Source organism: Canis aureus, chromosome 26 (assembly GCF_053574225.1).
Source record: "Canis aureus isolate CA01 chromosome 26, VMU_Caureus_v.1.0, whole genome shotgun sequence".
NCBI lineage: Eukaryota > Metazoa > Chordata > Mammalia > Carnivora > Canidae > Canis > Canis aureus.
In genome coordinates this window covers 12,440,792-12,461,056 of record NC_135636.1, presented here as the reverse complement: position 1 = coordinate 12,461,056, position 20,265 = coordinate 12,440,792, and the positions used below count along the sequence as shown (strand labels likewise).

The 20,265-nt window shown below is 37.5% G+C and overlaps 2 protein-coding genes across 30 annotated transcripts in view; one reads left to right on the top strand and one right to left on the bottom strand.

Annotated features, from left to right (window-relative positions):
- Positions 1–20,265, top strand: part of MACROD2 (mono-ADP ribosylhydrolase 2) — a 1,919,734-nt gene that overhangs the window by 1,643,176 nt on the left and 256,293 nt on the right. The window lies entirely within an intron of this gene.
- Positions 1–20,265, bottom strand: part of LOC144297911 (uncharacterized) — a 147,887-nt gene that overhangs the window by 43,711 nt on the left and 83,911 nt on the right. For 16 of the 26 annotated variants that reach the window (XR_013364834.1, XR_013364815.1, XR_013364814.1 and 13 more), the window contains one exon: positions 13,940–14,038. The exons of 3 other annotated variants lie outside the window; for them this stretch is intronic. Coding sequence is in view for 2 of the 23 variants with exons in the window: in XM_077872180.1 (XP_077728306.1) it covers positions 11,149–11,240 (92 nt within the window). In the remaining 21 variants the exon portion in view is untranslated. Of the gene's footprint in view, positions 1–11,046; positions 11,243–13,939; positions 14,039–20,265 lie in introns of those variants that run through there. 7 more of the 26 variants (XR_013364837.1, XR_013364816.1, XM_077872179.1 and 4 more) reach the window with 2 other exon arrangements.

Sequence of the window (20,265 nt, the reverse complement as noted above, 5' to 3'; positions counted from 1 at the left end):
CTGGGAGACTGCGGTACTTACACAGGGAGCTCGACTCCAGGGTTGGAAATCTGGCCACCACCATTGTTGTGTTTCCTCGTTTCACCTTGTGCCTGGGAGAGGCAAGGCCTCGAGGGGACAAAGGCCTCACAGGGTAAACAGCTCACACTGAGCCCAGCACCTGGCAGGGGGTGGGGCATCTCCGCCCAGGTGCACACACCTCCGCCTGGTGCACAGCAGGCCCCTCCCCCAGAAGACCAACTGGAAGAACAAGGGAAGAGCAAGTCTACTGACTACGCAGTGCTGGAAAGCTCCAGGACTGAGAGAATATAGTATATAGAACTAGAAGGTCCTTTTTTTCCTTTTTTTTTTTCTTTTTCCATTATGACTTGTTTTTATAACAGATTAAATATTTCCAATATTTTTTCTTTTCCCACCTTAACTACAATATTTTACCAGCTCATTTTAAAGTTTTTTTTTCCTTTTTGACTTTCATATTTCTATAATTACATGTCTTAGATCTATTTTTCATTTCTGAATTCCCTTCAAAATATTCAATTTAATTTCAATTTAATTTTGGTAGATATACGAGATATGGGTCTTTGTTTTGGGTTTTTTTTTTTTTCTGCTTGTTTTGTTCTACAATGGTGTAAGTTAATACCTTCTAAAACACTAGCAGCATACACCCAGAACCAAGTGGAACCCCATGTTGGTTCATTCTGTGAGGTTATATTCTCTCTTTCTTCCCATTCTGCCCTTCTTTTATCTTGTTTTTGTGATCAATATTGGGTCTTCATATAAGTATTGCTGGTTTATATAAATTTGAGATTGAGCACCTTCTAACTTACAGAACAAAATACACCCAGACCAAGAGGATCACCCTCTAGGACCCTTCAGAGAGACTACATTCTCTATCCACTACCACTTCCTCACACTACCATCCTCCCCTTTTTTCTTCTCTTTTTCCTCTTTTCTTTCCTTTTTTCTTTTTCTTTTTTCTTCTTTGTTTTTGGTTTTTGGCTTTTTGTTTTTACTACTTTGTTTTAAAATTTTTCACTTTAGTAGTCCTTTTGTTTTATTTTGTTCTGCTCTTCTTTTTCTTTTATTTTTCTGGTCTCTGATCTCTTTGAATTCATCTAGGGTGTATTTTACTTAGGTCATGGTTGATATTTTTTAACTCAGCCTGCTCATACAGCCACCCTCCACTGGACGAAATGACTAGAAGGAAGAGTTCACCACAAAAGAAAGAACTGGAAACAGTGCTCTCGGCTACAGAGTTGCAGAATTTTGATTTCAATACAATGTCAGAAATTCAATTCAGAAGTACAATTATAAAGCTACTGGTGGCTCTGGAAAAAAGCATAAAGGACTTTAGAGACTTTGTTACTGCAGAATTGAGATCTAATCTAGGCCAAAATTAAAAATAGATTAAATGAGCTGCAATCCAAACTAGATGCTCTAGCTGCTAGGGTTAATGAGATGAAAGAGAGAATGAGTGACATAGAAGACAAGTTGATGGTAAGTAAGGAAGCTGAGGAAAAAGAGAAAACCAATTAAGAGACCATGAAGAAAGGCTGGGAGAAATAAATGATAGCTTGAGAAGAAAGAATATACATCTAATTGGTATTCCAGAAGAGGCTGAGAGAGAGAGAGAGAGAGGACCACAAAGTATATTTGAACAAATCATAGCTGAGAACTTCCCAAATCTGGGGAAGGAAACAAGCATTCAGATCCACAAGATACAGAGGACCCCTGCAAAAATCAATAAAAACTGTTCAACACCTCGACATTTATTAGTGAAACTTGCAAATTCCAAAGATAAAGAGAAAATTCTTAAAGCAACAATAGACAAGAGATTCTTAACCTAAATGGAGAGAAACACTAGATTAACAGCAGACCTCTCCACAGAGACCTGGCAGGCCAGAAAGGGATGGCAGGATATAGTCAGGGTCCTAAATGAGAAGAACATGAAGCCAAGAATACTTTATTCAGCAAGGCTCTCAGTCAGAATAGAAGGAAAGATAAAGAGCTTCCAGGATAGGCAGTAACTGAAAGAATATGTGACCACCAAACCAGCTCTGCAAGAAATATCAAGGGGGACCCTGTAAAAGAAAGAGGAAGTTCAAAAAAATAATCCACAAAACAGGGACTGAATAGGTATTACAATGACACTAGATTCATATCTTTTAATAGTTACTCTGAACATGAATGGGCTAAATGATCCCATCAAAAGATGCAGGGTATTGGACTGGATAAAAAAAGCAAGACCCATCTATATGCTGTCTACAAGAGACTCATTTTAGACCTAAGGGCACCTCCAGCCTGAAAATGAAGGGGTGGATAACCATTTACCATTCAAATGGTCCTGAAAAGAAAACTGGGGTAGCAATCCTCATATTAGAGTTTATAGCAAAGACTGTAGTAAGAGATGAAGAGGGATACTATATCATACTTAAAGGGTCTATCCAACAAGAGGACCTAACAATCATATATATATATATATATGCCCCTAATGTGGGAGCTGCCAAGTATATCAATCAATTAATAACCAAAGTTAAGACATACTTACATAATAATATGCTAATAATAATAGGAGACTTCAACATGGCACTTTCTGCAAATGACCAAAGAAACAAGGGCCTTAAATGACACACTAGACCAATAGATTTCACAGATATATACAGAACTTTCCATCTGAATGCAACTGAATAAACATTCTTTTCAAGTGCACATGGAACTTTCTTCAGAATAGACCACATACTGGGTCACAAATCAAGTCTCAACCAACACCAAAAGATTGGGATTGTCCCCTGACTATTTTCAGACCACAATGCTTTGACACTAGAACTAAATCACAGGAAGAAATTTGGAAGAAACTTAAACACATGGAGGTTAAAGAGCATCCTACTAAAAGATGAATGGGTCAACCAGGAAATTAGAGAAGAATTAAAAAGATTCATGGAAACTAATGAAAATAAAGATACAACCATTCAAAATCTTTGGGATACAGCAAAAGTGGTCTTAAGAGGGAAATACATTGCAATACAAGCCTCCCTCAAAAAATTGGAGGAAAAAAAAAAAACCTCAAATCCACAAGTTAACCTCGCACCTAAAAGAATTGAAGAAAGAACAGCAAGTAAAACCTACATCAAGCAGAAGAGAGTTACTAAAGATTCGAGTAGAACTCAATGAAATAGAGTCTAAAAGAACTGTAGAATGGATCAACAAAACCAGGATTTGGTTCTTTGAAAGAATTAATAAGATAGATAAACCCCTAGCCAGCCTTATTAAAAAGAAAAAAGACTCAATTAATAAAATCACAAATGAAAGGGGAGAAATCACAACCAATACCTGGGAAATACAAGTGATTTTTAAAATGTATTATGAGCAGCTATATGCCAACAAATTAGGCAATGTAGAAGAAATGGATGCATTTCTGGAAAACCACAAATTACCAATAATCTTAACTTTGTGTGGAATTAGAAAAGACCCCAAATAGCCAGAGGAATATTGAAAAAGAAAACCAGAGCCGGGGGCATCACAATGCCAGATTTCAAGCTGTGTTACAAAGCTGTGATCAACAAGACAGTATGGTACTGGCACAAAAACAGACACATAGATCAATGAAACAAAATAGAGAACCCAAAAATGGGAACTCAATTCTATGGTCAACTAATATTTGACAAAGTAGGAAAGACTATCCACTGGCAAAAGGATAGTCTCTTCAATAAATGGTGCTGGGAAAATTGGACAGCCACATGCAGAAGAATGAAACTAGACCACTCTCTTACACCATACACAAAGATGAACTCAAAATGGATGAAAGATCTAAATGTGGGACAAGAATCCATCAAAATCCTAGAGGAGAACACAGGCAGCAACCTTTTTGAACTTGGCCACAGAAATTTCTTACAAAATACATCTATAAAGGCAAGGGAAACAAAAGCAAAAATGAACTATTGGGACTTAAAATAAAAAGCTTCTGCACAGCAAAAGAAACAGTCCACAAAACTAAAAGACAAGCTACAGAATGGGAGAAGATATTTGCAAATGACATATCAGATAAAGGGCTAGTATCCAAGATCTATAAAGAACTTATTAAACTCAACAGCAAAGAAACAAACAATCCAATCATGAAATGGGCAAAAGATATGAACAGAAATTTCACCAAAGAAGACATACATGTGGCCACCAAGTACATGAGAAAATGCTCTGCATCACTTGCCACCAGGGAAATACAAATCCAAACCACAATGAGATCCCACCTCACACCAGTGAGAATGGGGAAAATTAACAAGACAGGAAACAACAAATGTTGGAGAGGATGTGGAGAAGGGGGAACCCTCTTGCATTATTGTTGGGAATGTGAACTGGTGCAGCCACTCTGGAGAACAGTGTGGAGGTTCCTCAAAGAGTTAAAAATAGAGCTACCCCAAGACCCAGCAATTGCACTACTGGGTATTTACCCCAAAGATTACAGAGGTAGTGAAATGCTGGGACACATGCTGAAATGCTGGGACACAATGTTTCTAGCAGCAATGTCCACAATAGCCAAACTGTGGAAGGAGCTATGATGTCCTTTGACAGATGAATGGATAAAGAAGATGTGGTCTATGTATACAATGGAATATTACTCAGCCATTAGAAAGAACGAATACCCACCATTTGCTTTGATGTGGTTGGAACTGGAGGGTATTATGCTGAGTGAAATAAGACAATCAGAGAAGGACAATAATCATGGTTTCACTCATACATGGAATATAAGAAATAGTGAAAGGGATTATAAGGGAAAGGAGGGGAACTGAGTGGGAAATATTAGAGAGGGAGACTAACGATGAGAGACTCCTAACTCTGAGAAATGAACAAAGGGTTGCCAAAGAGGAGATGGTGAAGGGTTGAGGTAACTGGGTGATGGACACTGATGAGGGCACTTGATGGTATGAGCACTGGGTGTTATACTATATGTTGGCAAATCGAACTTCAATCAAAACAAATTTAAAAAGAAGAAGGCATCATTCTTGCAATTATAATTCAATAATGGAGAAATAAAAGATTTGGAAATTAAAATATTAAAATAACTCAAGAAGAGAATAAAAAGAGAAAATAAAGAAGCCAAATTCAGAAAACAGTCTAAATTAAACCTAGAAAGAAATTTAAGACTCTTTTTGCTTATACTGAAACAAGAGTCAATAACATTAAGTTATTATATATAATCTTTTAGATTAAAGTGTTAGGTTTTTCTGAAAAAATTTTTTAATTATATAAATTGTTATTCAAATACAACTTCGGTGAAAAAGGAGTAGATTTAGCTTGTAGGAGAAAATTAAAATGATTATTTTAATTGTTCAAGAAATTTAAAAAAGCTTTAATTATGCTCAACTGTGAAAAACAAAGGCTTATTTGCATTGATTTTAGCTGACTCAAGAATATGCATAACATGTGTATCCACATCTTAGGGGTAAAATGCCAGAAGAACATCAGGACCTTGAAGATGAAACAAAGCAAATGAGGAGAGAGGGTAAGGTGTTGTATGATGATTCCATGTTTCTAAGCAGATCCAACAGAGCAAAAGCTAGAGAGTCACAGCCAGAACACGTACTAGCCCTAGCTAACCATCCAACCATTGATCCTTCCTTTCCAAATTAGATTCCAAATGATTTCAAAAGAAACTGACTCCAAAAGCAAAACAACTCCCTTTCCTTAGTGAATGGCTTTGAGAAGATCTTTGATTTTCCTCTCTCAATTCACTTATAAAAGCTCTCCTCAAAATTCTCTACTTCATCACCACAGTTCACTTCACAGAGAGTCTCCTTTCAAGACCTGTGTGGGCCAGGGATGATGCAGGTCCCGGGGTCTATAATTTTCATTTTGTTCTGTTGGGTTTCCTCTTGTGGACAGGAGAGACATGATTCACACCTGGAAGCATAATTTGAGGAATAAATAGAGTAAGCCAAATGTGATAGAATACAAGCCCCAGCTATTTCTAGGATTGAGTAATGACAATGACTCAATACAATACAATACAATACAATATAATACAATATAATAGTATTACAAATACAATAGTATTACAGCAATAACAGTAACAGTGATAATTTGTCATTGCCTCCTAGAAGATTATGAAGGACTAACTACTCTTCATAGAGTATTGACTTTTAATAATCACAGAATTCCTGTAAGGCGAAGGTGGTTGTTTCCAGTTTGGTCATGGGGAAAATAAGGACAAGTGAGGTTAATGTTGGTTGCTCAAGGGCCAGGGCTAATAAGGATGTGAACTCGGGTCTGTCTGTCCCCAAATCTATGTTTTATGACTCCATGCTACTTTTGTTTCTCTTGATTAAAAGATGAATAGGTGGTCTGTGGTAGATGGCATAATCTCCCTGTACCCACACTCTTTGCCATGTGTCTTTGGAGCTCCTCCCAGTAAGGGAGCAGAGGCTATTTCCCCGTTCCACCCCTTTGATCTTTGGTTTGTCCATTGGACATGCTTTGGTCAATACAATGGGGCAGAGGTGAAATTGTACTAATAGCACTTAGCCTAGGCTTTCATTGGCCCTGGTTCATCTCCCTATCCTCTAGCACCTTCTCATGGCTATGAGAAGGGCATGCTCTGGCTAGCTTGCTGGTCCCAAGAGGAACACAAGGGATATGTGGGACAGAGCTGCTCAGGTTGACCTGCTAATCAACTTCAGATGATCCAGTGATGCATGAACACTAAATGATCATTGCCATCTGAACTTTGGGGTGTGTTTAATAATTACAATGACAACAGTACCCTGTATACGGTCTATTTTAAAGAGTGTGTACTAAATGTGTATAGGTGCATAGATGTCCACACACACCTAGACACATACCTAATTGAATATAGGTCTTGCTGTTTTCAATTCAGATAACCATTTGGTGCAAATAAATTTATTATTATCAAAGGAGAGGTAGTTTCAGTCTTATTTGCCTTTTGGAGACTGTAACCATTCCATTTCCTTTTTGGTTCCCTCATTAAAAGCCAAGATAGCTTAGCTGCTTAGCTCTGGCTTTGGTCTTTGGTGAATTTTACCTGATAACTGACACTTCACAGAGACCCTCTTTGCACCACTGACATATCTCAGTAAGTGGGAGGCATCTTGACCCCTGTAGGGCAGTGACAGTTCAGTGCTTTCTGCCGAATTCCATCCTGGTTGTTCTCAGCTGTAGCACTAACCTGAGGTGGTTTTGACTTTGAACAAGATCAGCACTGACGAGTAAATGTGAATTGGGAAGTAGCTTTGCAACATCAAAGTCTGCCATCAAGTGGTATCATGTCATTTTATGATATAAGACATGAGACAAAGGCAAAATGCAGAGAGAAAGAAGTGCACACAGATACATTCACACACACACACATTTCACAAGGCATTTGAAGCTGTTCTCAGATTGTGATTAGGTCAGAGTCCTTCTTTGTAACTTTGACTTTTGGTATATTGACCTATCTGGACTCACAATAAATATTTGATACACTCAAAACTACATTCTTAGACTAGGACTAAGTATATAAGATGAAGTGGAGAACTGGCTTAATTTTGACAGAAATCAGATCCAAATAATCTTGCTTAAAAAATAAAAATCAAAGTTTTGTCTTTGATTTACTCAAAGACAAACATGGTTCTACTCAACATGGTTCATATTATTCCCACTGAGAAAAATGATTTTGGGTCAGTTGTTACAAACAAACACAAGCTGGTATATTCAAAGGCTATGTAGTCTTATGGCCAATTGATTCATTTGAAGTAATGTTTCCTTTTATAATGTCAGAATAAAAATGTATATGTTATGATAGTACTCTTGTGAAATATGCCCTAATTCATTAATATCAAAATGGTAAATAAACATATTTGTATTTGATTTGGGCTAGATTTTTAGTAAAACTTATGTAATTTCTGAAACATATTAAAGAGTTTCAGTTGTAATTGGGAAGATTCCGGGATTTAGAACAAGATGTGTGCTTCTGTTTTGGTAGTTTGAGGAGGAATATACAGGAGAATTCTCTCTGGAAGAGAGGCTAGAAGTGGTCAGTCAGTTGAAACAAGCCTACTTCCATTGCACAGAAAGAAATGTACGATTAAGAGAAGGCAGATCATAGCATGTGCATCATTTGCCATTTTCCCCTGTTAAACTTGCAACCCAATTAGATAGAATCTAGTATTTATCTTCCATTTTGAAGTTTTTCTGTGTTCTCTATTTTGTTCATATTTTTTCTGTGATATCGGTCTAGTTAAGATGGACACACGGAATCATTAACAAATCCTGATTCGGTGGACTGTTACTTGAATATTTGCTTGTTCTGTGTTCATTTTTCAAAATCACATTGAAATCCATAGTCCTCTAAGCTACTGACAGGTTCCCCAATTTCTCTCTTTTCCCCAGTATTTGCTTCTAACACAGCCTCCAGAGTGATTTTTAAAATACATGTTATATCAATTTTTGCTCAGAAACTTTTAACGGTTTCCTAGTACCCTCTGAATAAAATCTAAATGTCACATCTCAGCCAACAGTGACCTTTAAGGCTTAGTCCCTGCTAATCTCTCCAATGTTTTTCTGTCTTTTTTTTAAGATTTATTTATTTATTTATTTATTTATTTATTTATTTATTTATGAGAGAGAAAGGAGCTGGAGAAGGGACAGAGGGAGAAAGAGAATTCCAGGCAGACTCCTCACTAAGCATGGAGCCCAATGTGGGACTCAGTCTCATGATCCTAAAACCATGACCTGAGCTGTAATCAAGAGTCAGATGCTCAACCCACTGAGCCACCCAGGTGTCCCTCTCCAATGTTTTTTTCCTTCTGTTCTCTGCCCAGTTCACTCTATTCATGCTGACCTTCCTGCAATTCCCTGAAGACCCCATGTTTGTTCCTTATTTTGAGCCTTTCACTTGCTGTTCCCTTTGCCTGGAATAACCATCTCCTCCCACCCCAGATCTTCACTGACTTGCATTTTCACTTCTTTTAGGTTTCTTTTCAAATGTCACTCCTCAAAGAGATGTTTGCTGGCTTCTTGATCTAACATAGCCTTCCACTCTTGATAGGTTTTTACTCTCGACTTCTATTGCAGCACAATTGACCACTCACTGGCAGGTAGGTGCTTCTCTCTGGGAGAGTGATTCCCTCACAATTGCTAGCTTTTAATACTTATTCTCTTTTTAAATGCAGAGGAAAGGGCTCCTCCTGCTAGTTCAAACACTGAACTAAGGGCTCTGTTCCTTCCTGTTCAAATTACTATTCTACTTCCACTCTTCTGGCTCCTTTTGTCTGCAACAACTCAACATATGGACCAATGTGACTTCCACATTATACTGATGACTCATCTATTTGCCAATGATGTGTGCCCTAATTTGCATTACAGAAACCCTCATTATAGCAGAGTGTATTGTGTAGGTTTATAAATGCATGGAAGATGGCTCAGACAAACTGGAAGGATGTAGGCAAACTGATTACAGTAGGAAGGAAGGTTTTTATTTTTCAGTTCATTCTGCCTTTTATTATTCTTCACATACTGTTTGCATATATGTATGTGTTTCTTGTGTGAAAGGGAGTAAACCAAAAGTTCATGAGACCAAAAAAAAAAAAAAAGAAAGAAAGAAAGAAACACAGTGAACATGTTTAAAAAATAAGGAAGAAATATGACAAAACAGATATATCACAGATTTATGCCCATGTGTGTGGGTAGTAGGTAGGTAGCCAGGTAGACTCCTCCTTGGCACAACTTCATCCAATATTCCTTTCATGTTGCACTGACAATCTATACAATACAAATCTCTGTACTTTTTATACTTCCAAGGAAAGTAGGTATAATACACATGCACATACTTTTGTTTTTGACATCCTTTCATGAAACCAGTAAAATATTCAGGAGCAAGAGGGAGAGACAAAAGAGACAAAAAGAGAGACACTAAAAAGATCACATCACTCTTCTTTCTCTCTTTGAAAACAACCGGGGGAATCATGGCATATTTCTTTTGTGTGCTTCATTTGCCAGTTGTTTTCCTCCCAGTAAAGCATGCTTTTGTCTCATCATGGATTTCACAGATTCAGAGATGTTGTCTAATCCTTGGTACTGCCTGGAAATCCCCAAACTGCTATCTCACATTTCTCTCTGGAGCCTTCTGAAATCTCTGTGTTCTCTTCGGCAATTTCTAATGACACTTCTGACCTGGAGATTTATTTCTGAGAACCAGAACTTTGGCCATCACAAGCCATGTCTGTCAGTGTCATTTCTTCATCTGGTTTCTGCTTCACTGTTTAAGGCTAGCATTCTTTCTTCAGAATAGGAACACATTAATGATCTTCTATTAATTAGGCATCTGACTGCAATAAGAGACCATTACAACAATCCTTTACTTACTTGAGACATTGGAATAATTGCCTTCTGCTACATAACAAACCATCCCATAATATAATGACTTAAAAAACAGATATTTACATCTCATGATTCTTTGGATCCAGAGGTCTCTCCATCTGATCCCTGCATCTCCAGTGGGCTAGCCCAGGCTTATTCACATTGTAGCAAACGGGATCCAAGCGGGAAGAGAACAAGGCCCAGTACACAAGCCTCTGATTTCAAGTCCCTGATTCTGTCAGATTTGCTGCTGCCCCACAGACCAAACCAAATTACTTGTCCAAGCCTAGATTCAATGATGGAGTTCGTCCACATATTCATGACAGGAACTGCAAAGAATCTGTATATATTATTGAAACCTACCACAGACACCAAAAATGAGAGGGTGACTTGTTCTATTTTTCTATTGTAAAGGTTACAAAGTAGCACAAAATGCATACTTTCTCTAGACAGTATGTAATTACATTTTATGTGTCCTCTTCCTCCTTTTGTCAAAACTTGTATAGATCAATTGTGGGAGGAATAGCAGAGCCCTTCTGGTGTACTACATTTTAAGACTACTGGTGGCAATTTATTCAACCCAGGTTGCTGTTTCAGGTTTTACAGTCTGGGCACTGCAATAATCTAGAGGCTGCTGTTTACATCATATTTGTAGTGGTTTTGGGTATTTATTGCAATAATTTCTTAGCAAATTGTAGCTAAATTTCTTGAAGGAAGAACTTTTATTTATATTTTTTAATGATTTTTTGGCTTGTGACTTGCACCAACAAGCCCATCTTTTTCCAACTGAAGAGAGACTTGTTACAATGAATGGTAAAGAAGTCCTTGACTTGCATAGATTATTTCTAGTTGCTCATTTCTTCTACCTTGAAGTGCTTCTCTTCTTCTGATTCCTAAAAAACAAATCACCCTAGTCTTAATTGTTATAGATTGTGCTTGTTAATATTCATATTCACAGGCCACAATTTACACAATTTTAAAGTATGTTTTCTATGATGTTTCATTTTCCAAATCTGGAGTTATTTTTCTCTGGACTCCATTTTGTTTGCAGTTTATTACCAAATGACTTTTTCTTTATATGTATATGTGTGTGTATATATGTATATATGCATACATATATATTTCATTTATATATACTTTAGAATATTAAAATATATTTAACATTTAAAACAATTAAAATATTAAAAATAATAAAGTATTTTATTTTATCCAATAAATTATTGGAGCACCTGGGTGGCTTAGATGGTTAAGCTTCTGACTCTTGGTTTCTGCTCAGGTTATAATCTCAGGGTCGTGGGATGGAGCTCTGCATCAGGCTCAGCAGAGGTGTCTCCTTGAGATTCTCTCCCTCTCCCCTTGCCCCTCTCCCTCTACCACTTCCCCTGTTCACATGCCTGCTCTCTCTCTCTCTCTCTCTCTCTCTCAAATAAATCAATAGGGAGGCCTGAGTGGTTCAATGGTTGAGCATCTGCCTTTGGCTCAGGTCATGATCCCAGGGTCCTGGGATCGAGTTCTGCATCAGGCTCCCCGCAGGGAGCCTGCTTCTTCCTCTACTTATGTTTCTGCCTCTGTGTGTGTGTCTCTCATGAATAAATAACATCTTTAAAAAATAAAAATAATATTTAAAAACATGAATAAAATAAATCTTAATAATAGAGTATTATTAAAATTCTTAAATATATGTATATTTAATATATACATATATTTAATATATATTTAAAATTCTATAAATATATATAGAAAAAATAAAGTATATCTGTATGCATTTTATATTTTATATTTGTATATGTTGTATATGTTGTATATATTTATATATAAATATAAATAGATCTTTTTTTCCTGCCTTTCAGTAGATTTCTGCTAATCCTTCTGATTTTATTATTTCAAAGACACTCATAACCCTCTATGTTCCTAGAGATTGAAGTGTTGTCTGTTGGAACTGGAAGCTTTAGGTATTGGTTTAGAGATCTGGGATGTACTACAGTCAACTAAGCATTTTCAGTGTGCTCCTGTTTCCTGGAAGTTTAATGGTGCATATTGTAGCTCATTTGAAAAAGTTAGGTGTATATTTTAATACAGCATGTTTTATTCTAATATAGAAACACTTCATTACTGGGATCTTTTAATGCTACATTTGTATATTTATTCCAAAATATTTCTTTGTAATGAGAAGCCTTTCCAAAGATTTGACAAACTTTGCTTTTTATCCAATTGACAAATTCCATTCTAATAATTTTGGAAACTTAAACATAAAATCACAGTGCAACTGTTGGATTAGGAAGAGATGCAAATAACTTTATGATTTATATCTATGTTAACCAAGATTTCCCATCCTTTGGAATAGGTAGTATAGCTATTATTTTAACTTAAAATTATCTATGATATTAGAATTAATTGCAAAAAAAATGAGGCAATATAAAAACTAGCACTGGGTTTCAATGTTGACTTCCTTTGAAAGAGTCGGAAGCATTCTAAAATTTCTATTTAAGAGGGAATGTGTAAGAAACAAGACGAGTCAGAAAAGGTTTAAGCTTATTAATCTCATCCTGAGAGGGCGTTGGTTGTAAGTTAAAAATCTATTTATTTTTCAGTGATAACTGGCTCAAATTTCTTAAATCGTGGATGTTCTCAGGTGGACACACATTCCTGTGCATGCTCATGCATGCACACACACACACACACACACACACACATATACATACAAGATATGTTTTATTTTTGCATTTGAAGAAAGAGAATGGTAGGCTTATCTTGCTCACAAGTAAAATAATACAAAATAATGCTGTATAACAAACTGTCTTAAAACTCACTGGCTGAGTGCAATAAGCATTTGTTTGTTTTTGTTTGTTTGTTTAATTCAGGTTGGCTAGAGCATCTCTGCCTTGGGCTTGGTCACTTGACCTTGGCTTTAGGCTTCAGGCTTAGCTCCACTTCTTGTATCTCACTCTAAGGCTCAAGACAAAGGACAACAACTTTCTGGAATAACCCTTCTCATGGCGAATAAACAGAGACAGGCTAAACATCCAAGCACATTTAAGGCTTCTGCTCATGTCACATCAGTTGATAGTTTTTGACCAAAATAAATCTTGTGCTCAAACTCCAAATCAGTGAGGTATGAAAATGTATTCTATCCATGGGGACATGGGAAGAGCCCTAGATATTTACAGAACAGTAATCCAATGTTTTACATTTACTTGAAAAATATTATAAACTGAAATGCCTATAGAGACTACTTGAATGGAATGATCTAGGTGGGGAGCGAAGCAAACAGTAGAGGGAAGACCCCATCATCAAAAGAATATGGCAGAAGCAGCTTCAAGTATTATTGCTTTGTAGGAATTCCCAGGGAATTTCTGCCAAATAGTTGATTTTTAGAAAGAGGACATAGAAATTCATTACCTTATGTTAAAATTTTTTGTTTTTAAACGTTGGGAAGCAGTTTACTTTTGAAAAATTATGCTTGAGCCAAACAAAACATGCTTGCAGACCACATATAATTTGGAGTCTGCCATTTGCAGCCTTTGACCAGAAGTCTCTTTAAATTACCAATACACAACCCAACAATTACACATTTAAGAAAGTTATAAACTCTTTCCTTTTTGTTCAACAACCACAAGGCCATCATTTCACTTTACCACAGAGAGAGGTAACATTGATCAGTTTTTCTGGCCTATTCCTCTGTAGATGTTTTCTAAAAACAAAACAAAACAAAAATGTTTTAAAGTGTGTATGTAATGATACAATGTTATATTACTAGAGAGCTACATAGTTTACACGGTGCTTTTAAAAAAAAAAAGATTTATTTATTTATTTATTCATGAGACACACACACAGAGGCAGAGACACAGGCAGAGGAAGAAGCAGGCTCCTTGCAGGGAGCCCGATGTGGGACTTGATCCCGGGACCCCAGGATCACGCCCTGGGCCAAAGGCAGACCCTCAACCACTGAGCTACCGTGGCGTCCCTACACAGTGCTTTCAAGTACCTACATTGATTTAACCCTCACAGCAAGTGGTAGGGTTATCATTTTATAGATGAGAAAACCAGCTCAGGAAGATTATGTGCTTTTTCCAAGGTCATAGTGTTAAGGTGATAGCAGAAGTAAGATTCTAGGTCATTTAGCTCTTTCTCACAGGTTAGGTAATCACAGATCTACAGAACACCAAAGCTATTTTGACTACTGTCCTGATTTGATTCTAATATTTAATATGTGGTAGAGTGATGTGTTCTAATATCTTCTATTTTAGGAGTGTAAATCTTTTCTTTGATGGAGAGCTAGTGAAGGCCCTACAGGATAATCATGATGTTGCTATTATACTGTTTTGTACTCTCAGTTGCATCTGTTCTTGTGTCTTTAAACCTCGTTCCCATAAGATGATTAAATAATGATTATCTTGTCTAGAAATAATTGGATTTGTGTTGTGGTTCCACTTGACCCCCAGTGACATGAAGCAGTTTAAGTATGTCACAGATGTTAAGGTGTAAAGCAGAAAATGCTATTTGTTTTTCATCAGAGAGATATGATTCCGTATCTAGAACATATTCCTAAAAATGAGGGGACAGAGAGAGATTCTCCCAAAAATCAGCTATGTGACTTTCAGATATGACACCTCATTTTATTCTTTAGATTGTCTAAGAAAAAGTAAGATGATACAAAAAGAGTGAGAATTCTGTGGAAAGACGACGTATGAATCCAGGTTCATCTGAGTAATTAATTAACCAATCAGGGCAGCCCAGGTAGCTCAGCAGTTTAGTGCCTGCCTTCAGCCCAGGGCCTGATCCTGGAGACCGAGGATCGAGTCCCACATGGGGCTCCCTGCATCTCCCTGTGCCTGTGTCTCTGCCTCTCTCTGTGTGTCTCTCATGAATAAATAAATAAAATCTTTATAAAAAAAATTAACCAATCAGATTAATTTCCCTGTTAACTCATCCTAACAGTATAAGCTGTGTTGGCCGAACCACACAGCATTTCAATCACAGACTGATAATCTTAGCATTATAAACTTGAATAATAGACAAGTCTGTTTTCTTTTTCTGAAGATTGCTGATAAAAGCCAGCCATTTAGGTGGTCCTGACTATATCCTCCAAATGATGAATAATACAAAATAGTGAATAGATATCATGAGCAGTTTGCACTTGAGAGAAGTCACCATCAATCCCAGAGCAAAGTTTCTAAAATAAGAAAGAAGAAGATGAAGGAGAGACATCATTCCCATTTAAATTCCTTTGCTGGTATTTCAATGCTATTTTGTTTTAGTATCTTCCTCGGAGCGATGAGTCAAATGCCTTCCATCAAAGAAAGCAATAGTGGTATACATTTTGCACATAGTAAAATCTGCGCGATTTCATGGCTGCTAAAAAGGAAAATACTTTATCTCTTTCCCTCTTCCTGTGGTTTCTTTAGTGTAATAAAATAACTTCCCTGGGAGGTCAAAGGATTCTTCCATTTTTTCTTTCCGTGCTCTTAGAAATTTGTAACCACCTGCTTGACACTTGTTTTCTGTTTGGGCGAGTTTTAATAGATGGTATTAACTGGTGCCTAAGGGGGGCAAAAGTCATCTATATGTAAAAGTAATGAATTACAGGAAAGTAGCTGAGCAATTCAAGAGAGTTATGTTAATTGCTTTTTCAAAAATGCCTGATCCTCTGTGGTCCGAGTGTTAGGCCTCTGGAGTTTTCTTCTCCTTAGTGACTCCATTTCATTTCTTTTCCTGTTTATACTGTGCCTTTTACTTTTCCAGTTCCCTTCACCTTTGAAATCTCAAAGGCTGTCCCCTGGAGAATCCACTTCTGAATACCTCTGTCTACTTCTGAACACTTTCTGGAGATTCCGAAGTGTCTGAATTCCCACAAGGGCCAGTGAAGGTCTACATCCCCTCCTTCAAGCTGAGTGGGGAAGTTGGGGGAAAGGCTTTGAGTTCAGACTGAATCTTTCCTGACTGGAAAGCCTGGCAAAGATGATGGGGCATTGGCCAGAGGGGAGAATAGCATACTGGACTGCCTCAACCCAGCATGCTCATAGCCATCGCCTTGGAAAGAACTGCAAAGGCAATAAAATTTCAGAGGTAAAAAAAATATAAAAGTATTCTGTATGGGAATAGTGATCCTTTCCCTGCCCATCTTGTTTTCTGCAGGAAGAAAAAAATTACAATTATACTAATGACTTTCTAAGAACATTATTACTGTATAAATGTGACCAATTTGAACTGATTTTGAATTTGGCTTTGTTCATACATACATTTAAATTGGTTTGTGCTCCAGTGCAAAATCATATCGAATAGTCAAATACTTAGGGAAATACTTGGCTAAGCAGTGAAATGTTTAGCAAATGAAGGGAGGGAGTCCTAGAGTTACCCCAAGATATCTTGAAGAGATCAGACTTGCTAAGAAGGTGAGACCATCCCTGAATGGACTGCCATATTTCTCAAACTTGAGAAAGATTCTTTGGAACTCCAAATGAAGAATAAAATTGGCCTTTCATAACTAATGGCTAGGATTACCCAGACATAATGGAATGAATTGTAACAGAAGTGGAAAAATGTTCATAGTTTCACCCTGACTCACAGCCAAATGAATAGGCAAGCCCTATAAGTATAGAATTCCAGGCCTGGTATTCAGACTCAAAGCCCTGGGTCCTACAGATATGTCCCACTTGGCCAGCATAAGGCTGCCTCCATTTCCATAGTATTTGAAGAACCAAATGAAGTTACTGACAGTGTTTAACAATGTAATATTTCACATAGAAGTCCAGATGTCTGGCTTTAGAAGACTCAGACACCCATGACCAAGAACTGAATAGCAGCTACTTCTTCTGGTAGCAGCTTATACTCACCAGGTCTATATGGTCACACCTAATCCTCCTACTTCACCCTCCCAAGAACCCCCCCAACACACATACCCATACCAAGTGTCTGACTCTTGGTACCTTTCACTTATCGCCCTGATTACTGGTCCACCATTACTGTTCTTGCTATATATCAGGCATCCTCAATACTGTCCTAAGATGTTCTCTGGAGTAGTGGGCTATGTTTATCTTGAGCCTTCTCTCACCCCAAGGACCAGGTGTGATCCTTGCTGACCCTTTAGTGCCACTACTGGCTGACACCTGGCTACTCCCTACATCAGCTCTCTACCCCAACCAGTGCTAGCTCCTTCTTTTTTTTTTTTTATTTATTTATTTATTTTTTTTGCTAGCTCCTTCTAATTGTGGATCCCACCCTGTCATTTTGACCTTGCTTCAGGCCATTCAAATGTCACACTAGTAGTCATTTAGATGAAATCATATAATAAAAAATTAAACTTCTAGGCAGTGGTGACATACATTGATACTACTAATACATACACCATCAAGAGTTGTTCTCTTTCTAAACTAAATGACAACAAGAACACCTCTTTTTAAAAGTTAATATTTGCAGGCCCACCCAACAGCATCATATTCACTCCAAAATAAAATAAATTCCTATTTTACAGAAGGGGAAAAAAGGGAAACCAAATTTCATGTCTTGATTACTCAACAAGAGAGTGTATTGATGACACAAGTTGTCCTTAGCTACGTAGTGATTATATTTAAGTGCCATAGAAGATTTTCTTAGAAGAGATTGCAATCACTGTAAGTACTTAGCATTGCATGCTTACATGAAAGAAATGCAACTGAGATGAAAAGAAACCTTTTTAGTATAGATTAGTTTGTCTATTGTCCATTAACGATGAATGAAAGTTGAAATTCAGCTCATTGTGATGCAGTGCTGGATTCTATAAAAACAACAGTCGTTGTTTGAAGAACTGCTGGAATGTCTCCTGAGGTTTTTGCTGGAGTGGTTACTTGTGGAGGTTAAAGGAATTTAGGGACACAATTTCTTCTTGTTGCTAGAATAAACATGTTGTGATATACACATACATATGTGTGTACACATATCTGACTATACAGGTGGTGGGTGTGGGTGTGTGGGTGTGTTTCTGAATCTCTCCTACTTCAAGCAGCATTTCCTCTTTTATTAAGTTTTATGTAATGAGATTCATACGAGATTATAATTAAAGAGAAAATGCTGGTGTTCATAAGCAAAATTTAGAAAAACACTGTTCTAGTCTAGCTTTCCTATTTTCTACATGGGGACATAATATTAAAAGACATTATACGGGTTTTTCAAAGTCACAGACTGGTTGGTGGTACAGCCAGGTTTTAGACCATAAGGCTCAAAACTTCTACTTGGGTCTTTCTTTCACTCTATAGGCTAATATTTATTGAGTGTTTGCGTTGTGCAAAAACTGTGCCACAGCTGAATGATCTCAGTTAATCCCACTAACTCCAGGAAGTCAGTGTTATCCATGCTCGAGATGAAGATAAACATCCTCAGGAAGAGTAAGTAATTTGGTGAAGGTCACAGAGCTAGAAAGTGCAGTCAGAATTCAAGTCTAGCTAAATAATTTTTTTAATTTATTTTAGAGAGAAAGAACACAAGTGAGAGGGGCAGAGGGAGAGAGAAACTTAAGCAGATTCTGCAGTGAGCACAGAGCCTGACTCAGGGCTCAGTCTCATGACCCTGAGATCAGGACCTCAGCTGAAACCAAGAGTTGAATGCTTAACTGACTGAGCCACCTAGGTGCCCCTAAGTCTAGCTAATCTGATTCCAAAGCCACTAGCTATTCTTTTAGCCACTTTTATCAATAGTCCTCATAACCATGTTTATCCAAGATGGTAAAATAAGCCATGAAATCAAATTTTATGTGTATTTTTATACCCATGCATGCAATGAAAAACTGTATTTGATCATGACTTTTTTTCAATTTTTATTTATTTATGATAGTCACACACAGAGAGAGAGAGAGAGAGGCAGAGACACAGGCAGAGGGAGAAGCAGGCTCCATGCACCGGGAGCCCGACGTGGGATTCGATCCCGGGTCTCCAGGATCGCGCCCTGGGCCAAAGGCAGGCGCCAAACCGCTGCGCCACCCAGGGATCCCTCGATCATGACTTTTTAATTAAATACTCTGTACTATTCTGAATTCCATTCTTGAAGAATTGTCAGACTTGAAAAAATCAGCTCCCTGAATCTAGAACCTGTAAAGTAAGAGCTAAGAATTCTGCAGATGATTATGGAGGAGATCAATTTCCATTGATCTGAGGAGGTAATAAAGAGCATCTTGGTGTCTTTATGATGCTACTAATCAATACAGGGTAATGACAGTGAGCCAGAGCCAGGAGATGTGGGACAATGGTACTTGAAGAGTAATGATGAAAAGCCAACTGGAAAACAAATCCAACAGAACAGAGTTTGGAAGAGTCACAGATAAAGGTCTAGATGGCATTGTGCTTACCAACCCAATCTTTAAACAGTCTTACAAGCACTTTACTCTAGTTATACTCTCCTGAAAACACTGTGGTAGATACTGAGTTACCTCAGTTGAATCCCAGTGGATAAGGATCAATATTGCTGGAAGGCAACCTGGCAATACCATCTCCCTGTTTTGTCAAAGAGACAATTCAGTCTCTCAAATTTGCTAAATGAAGGATGATTATTTCATCCCGATCAAAACGGTTAGGGTTCACTCCTAAAATATCTGGACCAATCCATTTCCAGAAATGTACTATTACCTTACCCCTTGAAGTGCTCATTCATTTTAGCTTTGTCTGTACATAGGAAAATAATGAGGCAAATAAAAGTGGTTCAGTAGCTAATATAAGTCGGAAACAATTGACCAGTCATTTCAAATAACAATGTTCTTTAACTAAATGGGATGCTCAGATTTAGGTTTGGAGTCAGGAGTGTACCTACAAGACGCCAGTTACAAAGATCACCGCTGAGTTAGGAGCAGTGGTATATGCCATTTGGAATAACAAAATCAGCTCTGGAGTGGAGATGAGATTTATGGAGGTGATATTAAATATTTTAGGTAACCACTGTATCATTTAGTGCACC